General features: G+C 40.2%; 3 protein-coding genes across 7 annotated transcripts in view; all 3 read left to right on the forward strand.

The window, feature by feature from the left end:
* Positions 1-6653: 6653 nt before the first annotated feature.
* Positions 6654-19237, forward strand: part of LOC131438450 (rho-related BTB domain-containing protein 1) — a 120421-nt gene continuing 107837 nt past the window's right edge. For 3 of the 5 annotated variants that reach the window (XM_058608475.1, XM_058608478.1, XM_058608479.1), the window contains exon 1: positions 6654-7176. The gene's annotated coding sequence lies outside the window, so the exon portion shown is untranslated. Of the gene's footprint in view, positions 7177-17994; positions 18133-19237 lie in introns of those variants that run through there. The other 2 variants (XM_058608477.1, XM_058608476.1) reach the window with 2 other exon arrangements.
* On the forward strand, positions 7183-12993 carry LOC131434135 (uncharacterized). The gene is made up of 3 exons (XM_058600781.1): positions 7183-11075; positions 11132-12950; positions 12989-12993. The coding sequence occupies exons 2-3, from the start codon at positions 11516-11518 to the stop codon at positions 12991-12993; spliced, it is 1440 nt and encodes a 479-aa protein (XP_058456764.1). The 5' UTR covers positions 7183-11075; positions 11132-11515.
* Positions 12990-18123, forward strand: LOC131438448 (uncharacterized). Its single transcript, XM_058608471.1, has 2 exons — positions 12990-17930; positions 17987-18123. Exon 1 carries the CDS (start codon positions 12998-13000, stop codon positions 17675-17677), a length of 4680 nt encoding a protein of 1559 aa, XP_058464454.1. The 5' UTR covers positions 12990-12997; the 3' UTR covers positions 17678-17930; positions 17987-18123.

Here is a 19237-nt window from a genome sequence, read left to right on the forward strand (position 1 = left end):
AGTGACAAATCTATAAAAAAAACTTTTTCTTTCATAGTGCGAAAAGAGCATTTCGCAATGCGTTTTTCGCTTTTCCATCTATCGTTCATTCAGTTTGCTTGGAATTCATTTACCAACCTTTTGATTTTTTTTCATTGCTCTCAAATAATCGGAAATGGCTTGCCGAGTGGTATTCAACTGCTTCGATATCATTTATTGTGTTTGCGTGTCATTTTCTTTGATTGTAGCTCGTTAGGTGCTCTCCATAAAAGACGTCACGCCGCAAGGGGGTGGGGGATGTTTCATAAAACGTGACCTTTTGGGACAGGGGGAAAGGGGGGAAGTTTTTGGAATGTTACGTCCAATATTTTCAATGAGCGCATTTTTGAAATACCTAATTATGTTACTGCTTTGCCCTATTTCCTGAAAAAATCTCCACAATAAACGTTTACATTCTATAGGAAAACGTGTATTTGTTGATGTAAAAGCTTCTTCTTGTAAATTCGGAAATGAATGATGCAGGAAATCATTTCTGTTGTGATTAACAAAAGTGCACGGAGGAGCGAGTAAATTAGCGAAATTAATAAATTTTGCCTAATATGAGTAAAAAAGAAAAAGATGCCTTCAAACGGTTTAACTTAAGTTATGCACTGACAATTTTTTCAGTAATTTGATTTTCTAGCATTGATAATAGTATATCATAAGAATTTCTCTTATCTGATTCTGATGCAGTTTATTCAATTGTACTCCATTTGAAAAAGGGCGGGAGATCAACGATTTTAGACGATTTGTCTTATCTTGATCATATGTGATTTTCCTCCACCAACATCTAAGCTTATCGAATCATCCAATGATTGAACTTACATAAATCAAGAATCATTTTAGCTCAAAATAACTACCCATTGTGTAACGGAAGATCAGTACCGATATTGATCGATGTGATTTAAAATTCACTGATCAACTGATTCTTCGGCAGTGATCTCGTTTTGATGAGGTTTTGGTCTTTATTTTCTCAGCCCTGTATGCTACACTAAGGAAATATTATTCTTTACCTAAAACAATAATATATCTGTGTACCCCTAGGAGGAATAAAACAGATGATTTAAATGTTTCATCAATACCAACCAAATACTTTTGTTAAATTACATAATTAATATTAATAAAATAATTTCGATGGTTTTGTAGTTTTAGAGATATTTTTTAATCTAATGACGGCATCTAATTATTCGATTTTTCCCACATTTTTGTATGGTTTGTCATACATGTTGAGAATGTATTGAGATGAATTTTATTTATTTTGAATTCGTGACATGTGACTAAGGGGGGGGGGGTGGGGGGTCTTTGCTTCTGTGACAATTTGTGACAATTTGTGGGGAATAAAAAATCGTAAAAAAAAGCGTGACGTCTTTTATGGACAGCCCCTTATCTTCAAACTTTATCTATCGATATTTGTTTTTTTTTGTTGATAACAAAATTATCGCCATCGCCAAAGCTTTTTATTTGGCTTGAAATTCTACATATTTCACTCAGAGAAATAGAGTTTGTTTAAAATTACAAATCTGTTTTTTTTTAATTTTTATTCAGGCCAATATGCGTACAAGCTTTACGTGGTCGATTGAGCCATGTTTTTATTAGATAAAATATTTTTTTTTATTATTGGATCTCGTTGTCACCATTTTTCTAGGAGGAGAGGAGCTTCCATTTCTATCCTGCGAGGATTGAGGGGCACTTTGTTCGTGGATCGTCTCGTCATTCATTGCTGCATTGGTGGTATTGTTGTTGGTTTCCATTCTCTTTTCGATTTCCTTGTAATTCGTTGCCTTGGGTTCGTTGATAGTTGCTGTAGATGCACCTTGTTGTACATTGATTGCGGTGGCTGGTTGGTTTGATGACGAAACAGGAGTACTGTGCTCACTAGTTTCCATTGGTGAACGGTTGATCTTGTCTTTGGTTGAAGATGTCCTTCTCGCAGTTTCAGTGCTGTTTACAAAACTGACATGTAATCAGCTGATTTTCATAGGTAATCAGCGTTTTACACGAATGTATTCCACCTTGACCACAAATGATGTAAGATGGAATTGTTGTGCGTAGTTGCATACATACCCGTCGAACACCAATCCGGATACCGGGGAAAAACTCCGCCATACTTCCCTTTTTGATGGAAAGAACTTCACCGTACTGCGACATATTTTCCCGAACGACCTGTTCGCTGGTCTGCAGGTGAAGGTCATGCACGCGTACTTTTATCGCATTGTCCACCATGGAAACAGTTGTTAATCGAATCGAATGCAATTGCATCTCTTTCACGTTTGAACATAATGTACACAGAGTTAGACGCCTTGTTGAATTGAATCTAGCTTACATCATTAACGTCTAGATGCATTCGATCCTTAAGCAAGATTTTAATTTCGGTTGCTGCTAGTCTAACTTTGCAGCGCTTGAATTTGGCCTTGTAGGCCAAGTTTCAGGCTTTGGTAAATCGTATTTGACATTTCATACACTCTATTGTTCACTACACTGTATTGTCTATGTTTCTGTCGTCTCGACCGTAAGCAATTTTCGACTGTGTCGGATGAGATGCGAACAAGAATTGGCCTAACAAATCATTTGATAGATTTTTAAATCCGATTCATGTTAATTTCAAGCTAGAATATGATTGTTTTAAACCAAGAGCCGTTTTATTTAAAAAAAATACCACATTTTGTCTGTTGTAAAAATCTTACATTTATATCCATAGAAACGATCTACGTCTCAAAATCATTTAAGTTTTTATCAAATTGCATCCGGTATTTCGCCAAATTGAAACAGTATGCAATTAACCCTAGAACGCTCTCCTAAACGCTTCGTAACCCAGAATTGATATTGAATTACTAAATTTCAGTGTATTTACAAATAAACGGTACAGTCTCGTTTCCAACCCTGTCACAAAGAAGCTCCTATAATAATATTTGAGTTTGATCAATTTTACTCAGATTTTTTTGCAATGCAAGTTTCGTAACTGAATAACGAGAATTTGAAGTAGCGCTAGGGTACAAATGTACCCCACGAGAGTGTACTAAGGTTAAGGTTCTACTTACAATGTTAGGAAAAACAACTACTGTTGAAAAACGCAAAAACAGTTTTCCCCTCCACTGCTTGATAAACATTTGAGAAAACTATACATCAGTTTATTAAGAAAAATGTACCAAATGAACTGATATTTCGTTCTTGAATTTCCTCTCAACAACAGCGAAGCTTTTGACTGTGTTCATAAGATCGTAAATTGTCTCTTAAGGACGCTAAGTACACACCTTAAAAATGCAATATTACACTCAGAAAAATATTATGGTAACAGTTACTATATAGAGGGCCAACCTGACCATGCGAGTATAGTGGTTTTCAGCCGACTATTAAATCAGATGATTTCAACAATAGTCAAGTTCATGTTTACTATAAATGGTATCGGCTCTAGAATAGTAATATTGAACAGTATATTGTATGAATAACTAATACGATTGAGATGGTTAGGCTAACCATGACCGAATCTTTATTTACATTGTAGTTTTCGCTATAACCAGAGCCACGGTATTTTTAACATTTCACTTCTAGTTATTTCGAAACTAAAGGCAGTGGTTGATTCAACAATGCTGAAGATCAGCAGAACATGAGCTAATGTTAAAAAGTTTTATGAATTTGAATTCTAGAACAAGAACAACAAAATAGTTTCATGGAATTTTATTTTATTTTCACATCATATTAAATGATGACATGCCTAGTGAAATGTTGAATAGCAACGTGGACACTGAGGAGCATTGTTTGGTAGCAGCAGTTGATCAAAGGCTCTGATGTCCGGTGGATTTTTTCCTGAAGCAGGAATGAGCAGCATGAAAGAAATTAATAGCCAAGTCCAGATGTAAACCTCGTTACCCACCTGCGATATGTTGGATGTTATTTCTACAGCGACCGATAATGAATAATAAATCGTATACGAGACGTTGATTTCACTGGAAAACGTAGCCGTTGTCGGAAAAATGGTTGAAAAATTGAATTTCAATGACGGAAACTATTAAGGCTACAAACTTTACTCACCTGCAAGACCTACCAAATTACACAAAAATAAAATATTTTTTTCATATCAATCACTGATGTGTTAGCCACGTACGAAATTTCCTGTTATATTGTAACTTTATGTGACAATAACATAGAATATTCGTTTATTGACAATTTGTATAGTCAGCACAAATGAAATACATAGTCGGTTAAAAAACAAAAAATACACGATAATGTGATTACTACATAAATTCTGTTGATATGGACTACATGAATAGTGTTTTCAAACTTCATAATCGTCTATCAAACCATGTATCTATTTATGGTAACATTATTATACTGTGAACATATTCACATGGTAGCAATAACTATTTCGCTTTTCATATATCAAGGCTCAAGAGCAATTTCACCTTACTAGAAATTGTGAGTTTAACTATTTGTTCTTATATTTGAGATGACTACCATTGTCAGTATGACCATGCCAGAAAAGTCATAAATACAAATAGTTTAGTCAAGTCGTAGTCTTTGTTGTCTAGTAATTTATACAATACAGATGGCGAATAGTCATATATCATGCTCTTTGCTACTATTTTAGCGTATAGTAGAAATGACAATGAAAAACAGTTTGCGGTTACTATGGTTCTTTTTTCAGTGTAATATTGAGCACCTGTCGATATACTTCGCAATCTATCGTATCAAGTACGGTTACGGTATCATTAAGCTGAATAATATGGCTTTATATCTGGTTAAAAATTATTCATCCCAAATCAATAAGCGAATGTTCCGAAAGCATTGCTTTAATTTCACTTTAAATTAATCTCGTTGTAGTGAACAATGATGATGGAACGGCATGTCACTCGGAACTAAGCAAAAGATCAATATTGATCTCATAATGTTACGTTTTTTTGTGATAACCGGAGGTATTATCCATTTTTAAGAGAAATATTGAAGGATTCAGTATTCGCTGACAGTTAACGATAACGAAAAGTTTTCTATTTCGTCTGATGATAAAATTTATACTCATTTTTTCTATAGCTCGCTTACGATTTACAGGGTCCGGCACTCGAAGTGTAACCAACTTCAGCCCGCTCGCGCAGCTGACGCACGGGCATCAGCTCTCTAGAAATTTGCTAAATGACAGTTCGGAGTTGTATTGTTTACAAGCGCAAGAAAGCATTTTGCCAAAAGTGAACGCGAAAAATAAATCAGTGATGGATTTAAAACGTATTAGATGGAAAATCACAACCAGCGATTGTTCGTGAGCTCAAACACCTTAAAGTGAATAAAGTTTTTGTTTATCGCACCATAACTCGTTACAATAATACTGGTAGCATCGCAAAACGTCATGGAGGTGGTCATCAAAAGACTGCAACGTCACGTGAGATGGTTCAAAAAGTGAAGAAGCGACTTGAACGAAATCCTCGACGAAGTGCCAATCAAATGGCAAAAGAACTGAAAATATCCGACCGTAGCATCCGCCGCATACTGAAAAATGATCTGAAGGTCAAGCCTTACAAGATCCAAAAGGCGCATGATCTCACACCGAAGCAGCAACAAGTTAGACTTGAGAGAGCGAAGGAGTTGCTTCGTTTGGCCGAAAGCGGTCAATTTCTGAACATTGTATTTTCTGACGAGAAAATTTTTCCAATTGAGCAATTCGTAAACTCTCAAAACGATAGGGTTTACTTGACCGACCGTTCATACGAGAATTTGAGTCATCGATTGGCCACCAGGAGGCAGCACCCGCAACAGATAATGGTTCGGGCCGCTGTAACCGCAGATGGGCGCTCTCCAATCGTTTTCATCGAGCCTGGCGTCAAGGTGAATGCGACATATTATCGGGAAAGTATTCTGGAGGTTGCTTTGAAGCCGTGGGCAGACAAACATTTCGGTGGCAGACCATGGACGTTTTAGCAGGACTCGACACCGTCTCACAAAGCTCGAGTGAACCAAGAATGGTTGAAAAACAACGTTCCGAACTTCATCACGTCCACACAATGGCTCTCGAATTCACCAGATGCGAATCCAATGGATTATTCTCTTTGGGTCATTTTAGAGAGCAAAGTCCGAACTAAAAGATACACCAGTCTCGAGGCGCTGAAAAATGTTATTGTCCGCGAGTGGGCCAAAATACCTGCAAGTCACATTCGGGCAGCTTGCGATTCGTTTTTTGACCGTCTCAAGGCCATAGTCAAGGCAAAAGGTGGTTATATCGAGCAAAAGTGAATTGATTCTGAATTTTGTATTATTTTTACACATTTTGTACTTTGAATTAAGTAAAAGTAATTTTCCAAACTGAATTTATGGCCTCTTTAATTGGTTACACTTCGAGTGCCGGACCCTGTATTGTGGATGTTGAATATTGCAAATTGGTCGTTATCTCCAAAACACGTGAAATTAACGATTTTGAACTTCTTTTTGGGATTTCTAGTCACCTATACATGATCAATCGTGGAGAAAATTCGTTCGTCGATTGTCAAACGACCAGCAGTCGGGGATTGATCGACCATTGCGAACTAGTACTTCCTGCTTGTGGGAGGTTAAAAACGATGAGCTTGCTCCAAGTGTCATACTTCGGGTCATTGTTTTGATAGCGAACCGCACACCGAGACCCGAACGACGAGCACCGTAACCGCAGCAGTGCTAGTTTTATTCGAAGTTTACCTCTCGCGCTGGTAGGTCTGCGTTTTTGTTTACGTTATCGCGGTGTTTGTTGGGGCTAAACACACAAAAATACTAGTAAAAAGAGCACGGTTTCTTCAGAAAGGAAAATTCACCAATAATGATAGTTTTTTTTCACTCGCGAAAAAATTGTTTTTCCTTTAGTGAGTAAAACGGAGCCCTTGTTCGAAGTTTGTTTTGTATTTAGCCGAAATTGATAGAAATAGAGAATTTTCGTTATTGTGCTTGTCTGTGCTGGTGCTGATAAAAAGAGAAAAAAAATTGTGTTTTTTGCGTTTCCTGGTGCAAACAGCGAACACACTGCGGGCAAAGAAAGGAATATGTAAATTTAATCAATTTGCACAAAGCCACAAGTGCACATATTGCATGGAAAAGTTCGCTTTTATTGATCGAAAGTAAGCCGGAGTCCGGATTTGAGTGGTGTTTTGTGTGACGTTTCTGCTGCCACTGATTGGATCGTTCGAGACTACTCGTCATTATTATTCGGTATGTCTGACTGTCGTTGTATTGAAAAATCAAGTTTCAGTATCGTTCGTTCTTGCTTTCCGATCTGCTGGGAGAGGTGATGATTTTCGGCAGCGACGCAGTGTTTTTGTGCAGTACAGATTTGGTTGCCTTTGTGTGGTATTTATCCAGCTAGAAGAAAATAGCTCACAACTGGTTTCTGACGTAAGCACGGTCTTATCAGAAAGCGATCCCGCTCTTCAGCTTACTGCGTCTTTAAACTTGCGAAAGGAAAATACGCATGATTGTGGCAAGTTGTGTGTTTTTTTTTATAGCAAATTCAATTCGTTGTCTTGGATCTTGCGAGTTGGGTTTGCTTCTAGTCGAAATGTTAAGAACCAGGTGCTTGAGGATACTGAGGTACCGAAACCGTGTTTTAAACGGTATCTTTAACAGTATTATTTAATTTGATAACAATACATTGTTCACAAATTAGATTAGCAGTAAATTATATCATATTGTTACTGATTCACATGAGTATGTAAATCTCTTTCAACAGCAGCAATTCTTAGTGGTCATGTCCACCTTTTGAGCGATAATTAATTATCTTATCATTAGCTATGTAGCTCAACCAAACGAATTTGTTATATTGAAATTGGAGTTTCAGAAGTTCAGGAGTGTAGACATTTAGAACCTATGCGTCAATCGAGACGACAACGTTCGCCAATTACGGTCTGTTGTTCACACCTCAAAGGCCAAACCTCATATTGTGAACTACTAATGTATCAGCGGTAGTATCGAAAGGAAAGGTAAATAGTTTGACAAATACAATACAGCTGAGAAAAGCGCACATAAACTTTTTTTTGTACTACTTCGATAAGAGCCACATACGTGACTTGGTTTCGAGGAAGTTGAAGAGTTGTTTACTATTGTATACATGAGAAATTGTGTGATATATCCAGTATGATTATAAACATTAGCATGGTATTATTCATTTAGGATAATTAAAATAGCTGCAAACATATGATTTGTTTGAAATCGCGGGTTAATAAAGAGTTCAAATTTGTCAACGACTTTAAGTTTGATCATCGAAATTTCGGTTTCACTGTGTGATCTTGAGTATCTGAACTTACACTAGATCATGCATTTATTGTGTTTTGGAATTAACAATACCTTCCTTTTCAGTTGGCCAGATTCCGTTACAAGATTGAAAGTACCATTATTTTTCTTCGAACAGAAGCCGTGGAGGTTTCGTCGGTTAAAATATTTCAGCCAAGTATTGATACATTGGGTTCTATCTTCTATTTCGTAAATGGCACCAGAACTAGGAATTTTTTTATCAATTTTATATCTCATCATTATTTTACTGTTTTGTCTATCACATTTAACTTAACATTAGTATATTTATTTTTTGTTGGTCCACTAGTCTTGAAGATCTGCTGTCTGTATTTATGTTTTTCAATCGCTCGTTATCAAAAACTGTAATATTTTGAAAAACTTGGATTTCGTGAGTATAATAAGACGCAGAAATCATATGACAGACGATACAGTTTTATATGTACTTTTTTGATAAGGCTACAAATTTGATGGGACATAAAAATTTCTTAAATTTTAGATTTTATTTGCCTGTAGATAAATTAGGACGGTACAAGTTTACTAAAATGGTGCAACTAATATACATAATTGGCAATTTAATTATTTTTTACTAAAGACTGTCCCAGAAAGTATGGACGCAACCAAAAACAGCTGCCATTTCGCAATGGTTTAGAATCTGTCAATTTTTATGGCTGCGTCCTGTTGTTTACACTCTTCTCTAACCACTTATGCAGTTGTTTATTCGTTTTCATTAGTTTGTTTCGAAATGCGTGGACTTTCAGCAGAACAACGTCGTAAAATTGGGCACAGAACGCTGTCACTGAGAAAGATAGCAAAAATGGAAGTAGTAAGTGAAAACGCCGTGCGAAATGCAATCAGGAAGTTCAGTGAGGATAACACCTTTGAGGATAAATCGAAAACGGGTCGAAAAAAAGGTCCTGCCAACGTTCAGTTGGATAAACGTATACTGAAGGCGTTCGAGCAAAAGAACGAGGTTTCAGTTCGGGATGTGGCCAAAAAAGTGGGCACTTCGAAGTCAAATGTTCTTCGTGCTATAGAACGTTTGAATCTTCGAACCTATAAGAAGCAGAAACAACCAAAACGTAGTCCGAAACAAGAAGCATCGATCAGGCCGAGGGTTCGAAAGCTGTACAATACGATTCTTGCTGGTAATTTGAACTGCATAATCATGGACGACGAAACCTACGTGAAACTCGATTACAAATCCTTGCCGGAACCACAATACCACGGTGCGAGAAGGGCAAGTGTTAAACCAGTCCGAGACATCGATTGAAGTCGAAAAATTTAGTAAGAAAGCAAGCAATTTGTAGCTGTGGTAAGATTTCGAAACCTTTCATCACCACTGCTTCAATGAACAGCGAAATATACACCAAGGACAGGGTTGTTACGGTCGCGCGGATTTCGCGGTTTTCGCGAATTTCGCGGATTTAGCGCGGTTTCTGCTAAGGTTTTGATGCTATGGCGCGGATTTCGCGCGAATATCAAAAACATCATTCCACATTTGTGCATTATGTGTTCGAAAAAAAAGTTCTTTGCAAATTTTTGAAGCTTGTGAATGATTTGAAATCCTAAAAAATTAAAGATGGGCGAACGTTTCAGCAATTGGTTGAGCTGGCCGAATTGGTGAATGATAAAACCTTGATCAAACCATAATTTACTAGAAGGCGGTTCTAGTAAATGTTTTCTTCAGTGGACAAAATTTCGATTTTATGCTCTTCGATCTCAAGTGGTACAAATTGCTATTTCAACATAGCTGTTACCAAAATTACAAAAACTTTTCGATTTATGTGATTGCGTATCCCCATTCTAATGCGGAAATCGAGAGAAGATTTTCGCACTCAAAGATATTGATGTCTGATGGAAGATATCGTCTCAGTGAAAAAACATTCAATAATGCAAAGAACGTAATAAACGGAATGCTATTCTTCAATAAAATGGTCACAAATTGTGTGTATGATAAAAATTGCATTCTCAAAGCAAAATTGGCACGACTGGCTTACGAAGCGAAGTTGGACAAGAAAGGAAACGAAGAAGTTCTGCGATTCCATCCGTGGTGATAAGAAATTGTTCTAATAGTTTGTTGAGTTTACTATCCAACATTTTCAATTGTTCTTGCGCTCTGGAATTTTTTCTGAAATATGGTAGAAATCCTATGTGAACAAGGGTATAGGGGCGAACTTAGGGGTCCTTCACGGGACCCGCCGAGCAAAAAAAAAATGTCATTTAGTTAGTAAGGGATACACAAATAAATCTTGCCCCGGTCCCATCCATACGTAAAAGTAGCGCTGCTGTACAAATTCACCATTTACTGTTACCTCTGGAGTTCCTCAATGAAGTCACCTTGGACCTTTTATAGTTTTATTGTATCTCAAGGATCTAAATTTTTCGATCAATTGTATGAAACTAACGTTCGCCGATGTCTTCCATATTTCATATTTGTTCTTTTAGTAGCAAATAGTTTGTATTCAAGTTCGACTATAATATTCCACAAACTGTTCTTGAACGCGCATCGTCTGTTAAGGACCTGTATGTTCTTTTGGATTCCAAGATAAATTTTAAAGAGCACATAGAGCTTACTATCTCCAAAGCCTCTAAGCTATTAAGATTAGTGTTATCGGACCCATCCGAAAAGCGCTCACCTTACCACCGCACGTCATGGTCATCGAGGAACGCGGTTTGTTAAACGAAAAAAGGAAGAAAAGAAGTAAGTGACGCATTGATTTCCTGTGGGTGAAAAGAGCACACTCAGTTCGCTTAAGTTCATTTTGTTTGATATATTTGCCCGATTAAGTCGATTTACTATATAAGTAAAAGCTATATCTAAGGTAATTTGACGTTTCATGTGAATAATAGATTGTGCTTAAAATGAATTTAGAAATAGGTTGGCTAGTGCTAATTGCTACAAGCGAAGAGTTACCTAACCTAATTTAAGGAGTCTATACTATAGTCGGAACACTCAGGCTCAGTGTTTCTAAGCCGACTGCTCGGTGAGGTTAGAAGACCGTAAGACTAACGAGGAAACTAAACGTAAGTCGATCAATTTCTTTAACTTAAAATACCATCAATGAAGTCTCTAAATTATATAAGTTTATACATGATACTTATCACTGAAAATTTATCGCAGGAATATTATAATCTCCCAAACCTAAATTCATCGTTTTTATTACCGGAGATTATACATTCGGAATTAACCTTCCACACGCACGTTGACCAAATTTGTCAACATCTTATAATATTCGTTTACTGTACGGTACTAAATTGAGCAATGTCAAGTCGATCTAAGACGGGCGCGAAGAACGGTTCTAAGAAAACGCGATCGAATGCGATGTTAGGTGTTAAAGGTGGGTGCGAAGTCCAAGTGGAAGATGGTGCGTGTAGTAGTGTGTCAGTGGTGGTCGAGGAAAACTCGGAGGCAAATAAGCAACCGGACGAAACTCTACCCGGACAAGCATGCAAGACATGCGATGGTCCGGACACCGACGACATGGTTCAGTGTGACGAGTGCGATAAGTGGTATCATTTTGCTTGCGTGGGGGTAACGAAGGAGATCGAGAACCAGAGCTGGAGCTGTCTCAAATGCGTTAAGGCAAAAGAGGTCCAGCGACGAACTACAATCCCCAACCAGAATCCAGCGCTAGTGAAGCAATTATCCGACCGCAGAAACGAAGAACCAGTAGCTACAGAGGATCAACAACTTCCCGGTGCACAACCGTTTCAATCACCAAAAACGGATACCTCGTTCGGGACAAAGGCAGAATCAAAACAGTCAGTCACAGGAGCCTTATCAGTTGTTTCACGTATTTCCTCAAAATGTTCGTTGCTGAAATTGGAGTTAATGAAACTGGAGGAGGAACACGAGCTCGAAAAACAGGCAGCTGAGAAGCGGCGTCTGTACGTTGACAGAAAGTATGACATTCTTAAGCAGTTGGCAAACCGATCAAACGTTGGTTCCTGTGACGGGTTAAGTCGAGCGAATGACGGTGTGGAAAATGGTCGTAGTCGAGTGAACGATTGGATAAAAAACGTAAACGCATTCCAAGATGAAAGAAATGAATCGAATCAGCGTTCAGAGTATTTCAGTCCTCAGAAATTTTCTACATTCATTTCTTCTTGCATTGCCAGAGAACAATCTAGTCCTGGGAATGAACAACGTTCGGAATCAAATAAGTCTCATCACGATCAGCAGTCGTATTCGGAAGTTTCTTGCAGCTACATAAGAAATTTCAGTCAAAGGTCGATCCAGGAATCGGAAACACGAAATCAACGCCGTGAAAATCAGCAGCGCACCGGAACCGGTGGTAGTTACAATGGAAATCCCAACGATGATGAATTAAATCAATCGATACGTCAGTCACATACGTACGATAGATCCGGCTACAAGCGCGCTTCGATCCGCGGCCCATCTATTCCGTTTCAAAACCATTCAGTGCAACAGCATGCAGCTCCGCCGACCAGACAGCAGCTTGCAGCTCGTCAAGCGGTGTCGAGGGACTTGCCCACGTTTTCCGGCAATCCGGAGGATTGGCCGATCTTCTTCTCGTCGTTCAACAGTACAACATCAATGTGTGGATTCTCAAACGATGAGAATATCGTTCGACTGCAGAAGTGTTTAAAGGGTCGTGCATACGAAGCAGTGAAAAGTAGACTGATGCACCCGTCCAATGTTCCGGGAATAATCGGAACCCTTCAGATGATGTTTGGTCAACCCGAAGCTATAGTATGCTCGTTAATGAGTAAGATTAATGCCATGCCACCTCTGAAGGAGGAAAAGTTAGAGTCTATCGTTGAATTTGCAGTGAGCGTACAAAACTTTTGTGCGACAGTTGATGCTTGTGGCCTGGAGGATCATCTCTACAACGTTTCTCTTCTTCAACAGCTGGTTAACAAACTTCCGTCGTCGATTAAATTAGACTGGGCGCGTCATCGTCGATCCGTCCCCAGGGTCAACTTGGCGACTTTTGGGAATTGGGTGTATTCTCTTGCTGAAGTCATAAGCACTGTTTCTATTCCTTCGATTATACAGGAGCCTAAGCTAGCTCGTAACGATGGTCGCAACAACAAGAAAACCAGCGGTTTCTTGAATGCACATCTTGAGTCTCCAGAGCAAAACACCGTAGATACACTATCAAATGCAAAGTACGCCGAAAAGACTCAACCCGTCTTCAGAGATCGTCTATATAACCCTTGTTCAGTATGCAAAGGCACGTGTAAGACGGTGGAGAAGTGCAAACGTTTTCTGGATCTTTCTCGAGATGGTCGATGGGCTGCTATACGTGAATTCGGACTATGTCGTACATGCTTACGTTGTCACAATGGAAATTGCAAGGCAAAACCTTGTGGCAAGAATGGTTGTACTGTCAGGCACCATGAACTGTTACACAACGATCAGAAAGCTGAGAGATCTGCGGCAGTTATAGCTAATCCTGTGAGCGTAGCGTCCACAATAACTGAGTCGAATCAGTCTCATGGATGTAATCTTCATCGTACGTTATCCTCCGCAGTACTATTTCGATATCTTCCAGTTGTGCTGCAAGGGATCAACAAAACCGTTCATACCTATGCTTTCTTTGATGACGGTTCTGAACTCACTCTGCTGGATAACAAGTTGGCTGAAGAGTTACAGCTTGATGGTGAAATTAGTCCACTCTGTTTACGGTGGACAGGAGGAAGAGAGCGTCATGAAGAGAACTCCCGAATTGTAGACGTAGGAATAGCTGGAATGAATAGTAACGCTACTGTGTACAATCTGCGTAATGTACGTACGGTGGAAGAGCTGCTGTTACCTCCTCAAACGTTAGACGCGATAGAATTGTCCAACATGTACCCACATCTCCGGGGTTTACCCATTAAATCGTACCGCGATGCGCAACCGCGTATCCTTATAGGTTTGAAACACACGCAAATCAGTTTGGTTCTGCAAATCAGAGAAGGTGGTATGGATCAGCCTATTGCAGCGAAGACAAGGCTGGGGTGGACCGTCTATGGCGGCTCTATCGAGTGTGTTTCCCGTACAGTGCAGTGTGCCTTCCACGAGCAACACCAAGACCAGCGAACGGAGGAAAGCATGCATCAAGCAATGAAAGATTATTTCGCTTTAGATAGTACCGGAGTATCGAAGCTGGATAACGTGCTTTTATCTACTGAAGATCGTCGATCCCAACACTTGCTGCAGTCTCTTACTAAATTTAGGAACGGTCGGTACGAGACCGGACTTCTCTGGCGGTTCGATCACATACGTCTCCCCGATAGCCGCGCTATGGCTCTTCGGCGTTTTCATTGCTTGGAAAATCGCATGAAGAAAGATCCAGGTTTGGCCGAAGCTCTCAACTCGAAAATTTTCGACTATCTAGCGAAAGGATACATCCGCCAGCTTTCACTCAGCGAACTCGCTCGGCCGTACCAACGAACATGGTATCTTCCTATCTTTCCCGTTACAAACCCAAACAAGCCTGGAAAATTAAGAATTGTTTGGGATGCAGCAGCTACATCTTACGGCCAATCTCTTAACACCAATCTGCTAAAGGGCCCTGATCAGCTCAGCTCCCTGTTCTCCATTCTTCTTCAGTTCAGGAAGTATCGGATCGGACTGACTGGTGACATCCGTGAAATGTTTCACCAGGTGGATATCTCTGAACAAGATCAGCAATGTCAACGGTTCTACTGGAGAGATGAGTCCGGAGAAATCGGTACCTTTGTGATGCGTATGATGACGTTCGGATCATGCTGCTCTCCAAGCTGTGCCCAATATATCAAAAACATCAATGCTCAGCGCCATTCTCGAGACTACCCGGAAGCAGCAGAAATGATCATCAAGAGTCACTACGTCGATGATATGTTAGTCAGTGTCGAAAGTGAAGAGCAGGCCATTGAATTAGCACAGAAAGTAAAATTCGTCCACTCGCAAGGCGGCTTTGAAATTCGCAATTGGATTAGCAATTCGAATCGCGTCTTAGCAGCTCTGAAAGAAGGAAGTATTGCGGAAAAGAATTTGGATCTGACCTCTGAGATGGGTACCGAAAAGGTATTAGGCATATGGTGGTGCACGACATCGAATACGTTCACGTACAGAGTTGGTTGGAGCAGACTTGATCGCGCGCTCTTGGAAGGACGTCGTCATCCTACAAAAAGAGAAGTCCTGCGAGTCCTTATGACGATATTCGACCCTCTCGGTCTAATTGCTAACTTTCTCATGTTCCTGAAAATTCTGCTGCAAGAAGTTTGGCGATCTGGTGTCCAATGGGATGATCCCATTGACGAATTGTCGTACGAAAAGTGGAAGCTGTGGCTAAAAGTTCTACCTGAAGTGGAGAAAGTGTCAGTCCCTCGCTGTTATCGAGTTCTTACTAGTCTCAGCGCTAGAATGGAGATTCAGTTGCATACATTCGTTGATGCTAGCGAGAACGGGTTCGCAGCTACTGTACATCTTCGATATGTCCAGAACGGCATGGTGGAATGCAACTTAGTATCGGCCAAGACGCGGGTGGCCCCATTGAAATTTACTTCAATCCCAAGGCTCGAGCTTCAAGCTGCTGTAATAGGTACACGGTTAGCACGAACGATTGAAGAATGCCTCTCCACTCCTATATCTAAACGCTACTTCTGGACTGATTCATGGGATGTCATTTGCTGGATAAACTCAGATCACCGGCGGTACTCACAGTTCGTTGCGTTCCGTATTAGCGAAATTCTCGAATTAACTGAAATTAATGAATGGCGCTGGGTACCCACCAAGTTAAACGTAGCTGACGACGCTACTAAATGGGTTGGTCGACCGAATATGACTCCTGAAAACAGATGGTTCAAAGGACCTGAATTCCTCCAGCGTCCGGAAGAGGAGTGGCCTAAGTTTCCAACCAGAAAGAGCTCAACCACAGCAGAACTTCGACCGAGTCTTTTACTGCATTACATAACTCCTGATGCCATTATTATCGTAAACAAGTATTCCAGTTGGAAACGGCTTGTCAACGTCGTCGCACGTGTTTATCGTTTTCCTGCAAATTGCCATCGCAAACAGCAAGGGAAACCAATCGTAACCGGTCCTCTCACAACCGAAGAGCTGCAGACTGGAGAGTGTTACCTCTATCGCCGTGCGCAAATAGAAGCTTATCCGGAGGAAATAGCCATATTACTGAAAGCCCAGGAATACCCAGAAGAACCACGCAAGCAAATACCAAAAAATAGTGAACTCTATCAGCTATCACCGGTACTTGATCGTTACGAAGTCGTAAGAATGCAAGGAAGAACGCGGCACTGCGTCTATGCTACTGAAGATGCAAAAAACCCTATAGTTATGCCACGTGACCACTACATAACCACCCTGATAATAGCATATTACCACAATAAATACCACCACCAGAACCACGAAACCACCGTAAATGAGCTTCGCCAGAAATACAAGATCGCTAGACTTCGAGTATGTTACGCAAAGGTCAGAAGGCAGTGCCAGCGGTGTAAGAACGACAGCGCTGTTCCGTATCCCCCGATCATGGCTGATCTTCCGCCAGCACGAGTTGCGGCTTTCTCACGACCGTTTACGCATGTTGGCGTCGACTATTTCGGGCCAATGGAGGTTGTCGTAGGAAGAAGAGTGGAGAAACGATGGGGAATGCTAGCCACCTGCTTGACAATTCGCGCGATCCACATTGAATTAGTACACTCACTCAACACAGACTCATGCATTATGGCTCTCCGCAGATTTATCGCCCGTCGTGGTACGCCAAAAGTACTGTTCAGCGACCGCGGGACAAACTTCGTGGGCGCAAGCCGAGAACTTCGTGAGGCTGAGGGTACTATAAACCAGCAGAAAATTATGGAAGAGTTTGTCTCCACAGAAACCCAGTGGCTGTTCAATCCACCCGCCGCACCGCACATGGGCGGCAGTTGGGAAAGACTAATTCGCACAGTAAAGAAAAATTTAGCCTCTATATGCCCAACAAAGAAACCTACAGATGAAGTACTCCGCAGCCTTCTGACCGAAATTGAAAGCGTGGTTAATTCCCGTCCATTGACTCATGTACCAATCGACGACGAATCGGACCCTGCTCTTACTCCGAATCATCTTCTGCTCGGCTCTTCAAACGGAACTAAGCCGTTATCCGTAAACGACAACAGCGGTTTGGCGTTAAAGCAAGGATGGCGTGCCTCTCAAACTCTAGCTAACCAGTTCTGGAAGCGTTGGCTAACAGACTACCTGCCAGAAATCACCAGACGAACAAAGTGGTTCGTCCACACACGGCCAGTTAGGAAAGGAGACATCGTGGTCATCGTAGATCCTAAGCTGCCCCGAAACTGCTGGCCGAAGGGCAAGGTCATCGATACCTGCGTATCCAAGGACAATCAGATACGTTCTGCAACAGTGCGTACAGCGAGTGGCGTGTACGAGCGACCCGTGACCAAGCTTGCAGTTCTGGACGTCTTGCGTGACTAGATGTAGGCCAACCTGAGGTCGACATACCTGGGGGGAGTGTTATCGGACCCATCCGAAAAGCGCTCACCTTACCATCGCACGTCATGGTCATCGAGGAACGCGGTTTGTTAAACGAAAAAAGGAAGAAAAGAAGTAAGTGACGCATTGATTTCCTGTGGGTGAAAAGAGCACACTCAGTTCGCTTAAGTTCATTTTGTTTGATATATTTGCCCGATTAAGTCGATTTACTATATAAGTAAAAGCTATATCTAAGGTAATTTGACGTTTCATGTGAATAATAGATTGTGCTTAAAATGAATTTATAAATAGGTTGGCTAGTGCTAATTGCTACAAGCGAAGAGTTACCTAACCTAATTTAAGGAGTCTATACTATAGTCGGAACACTCAGGCTCAGTGTTTCTAAGCCGACTGCTCGGTGAGGTTAGAAGACCGTAAGACTAACGAGGAAACTAAACGTAAGTCGATCAATTTCTTTAACTTAAAATACCATCAATGAAGTCTCTAAATTATATAAGTTTATACATGATACTTATCACTGAAAATTTATCGCAGGAATATTATAATCTCCCAAACCTAAATTCATCGTTTTTATTACCGGAGATTATACATTCGGAATTAACCCTCCACACGCACGTTGACCAAATTTGTCAACAATTAGTTTTCCGCGTTACTAAAAAATTCTCTGATGTACATTGCATGTAAGCTCGGTATTGCGCTTTAGTTCACTCAACTCTTGAATATCCAACGCATTGAAGCGATTCAACGAAAATTTGTTCGATTAGGTCTCCAACGTCTTCCATAGAGATATTCTTTAAACTTACGAGTGACCATGACCGCTGCAAACTGATTGGTCTCGATTTATTATTTGTCAGTCGCGATGTTTGTTTTGTGACAGACCTACTTCAGTCGCGGATTGATTTCACCGAGCAATTGCTATTGTTACAATTTGACATTCGACGTCGTAATCTTCGATCCTATTTCTTTCTTCGGATTCTCTATGTCAGAGGTAATTATGGATATAACGATCCCATTGCTAGTATGTGCCGCCTATTTAACAAATGTCTCAATGCTTTCTACTTTCATTTATTACGTAATGTTATCGAGAAAAGTTTCTTATGCTACTGTCTCATTAGATTTAGTTACTATAGAAGCAATAGATTAAAGGAAATGTATCATTTGGATGGTTTTGATATATTGATTCAAAAGACGAGGAGGTTTTATGCCTGCTGGAGAACAAGTTTGACAGAAAAGAAAGACATTCAGAGTAAAATCTGATAACAAGAGAAGGCGCTATCATCACAGAAACTTAAATTAAAAAGAGTAAATCAGATCATCCTCATCATGGTCTGCCTTAAAATTCTTCTCACCAAGAATGAAATGCTAGCCGAGCAAGAAGATGTTGAAGCAAAAAAATGTCTTCGCTGAAATCTATTTAACTTTTTCAGAATCACAATTGTGAGCATTTTTATTTTTACTGTAACATTTTCCGTACATCAAAGAGGGGTTTCTCAAAGTGACGTGCGGACGCAAAGTGCGGACTCATTTTTTGTGTTTATGTGA

The sequence above is a fragment of the Malaya genurostris genome, chromosome 3, assembly GCF_030247185.1.
Source record: "Malaya genurostris strain Urasoe2022 chromosome 3, Malgen_1.1, whole genome shotgun sequence".
NCBI lineage: Eukaryota > Metazoa > Arthropoda > Insecta > Diptera > Culicidae > Malaya > Malaya genurostris.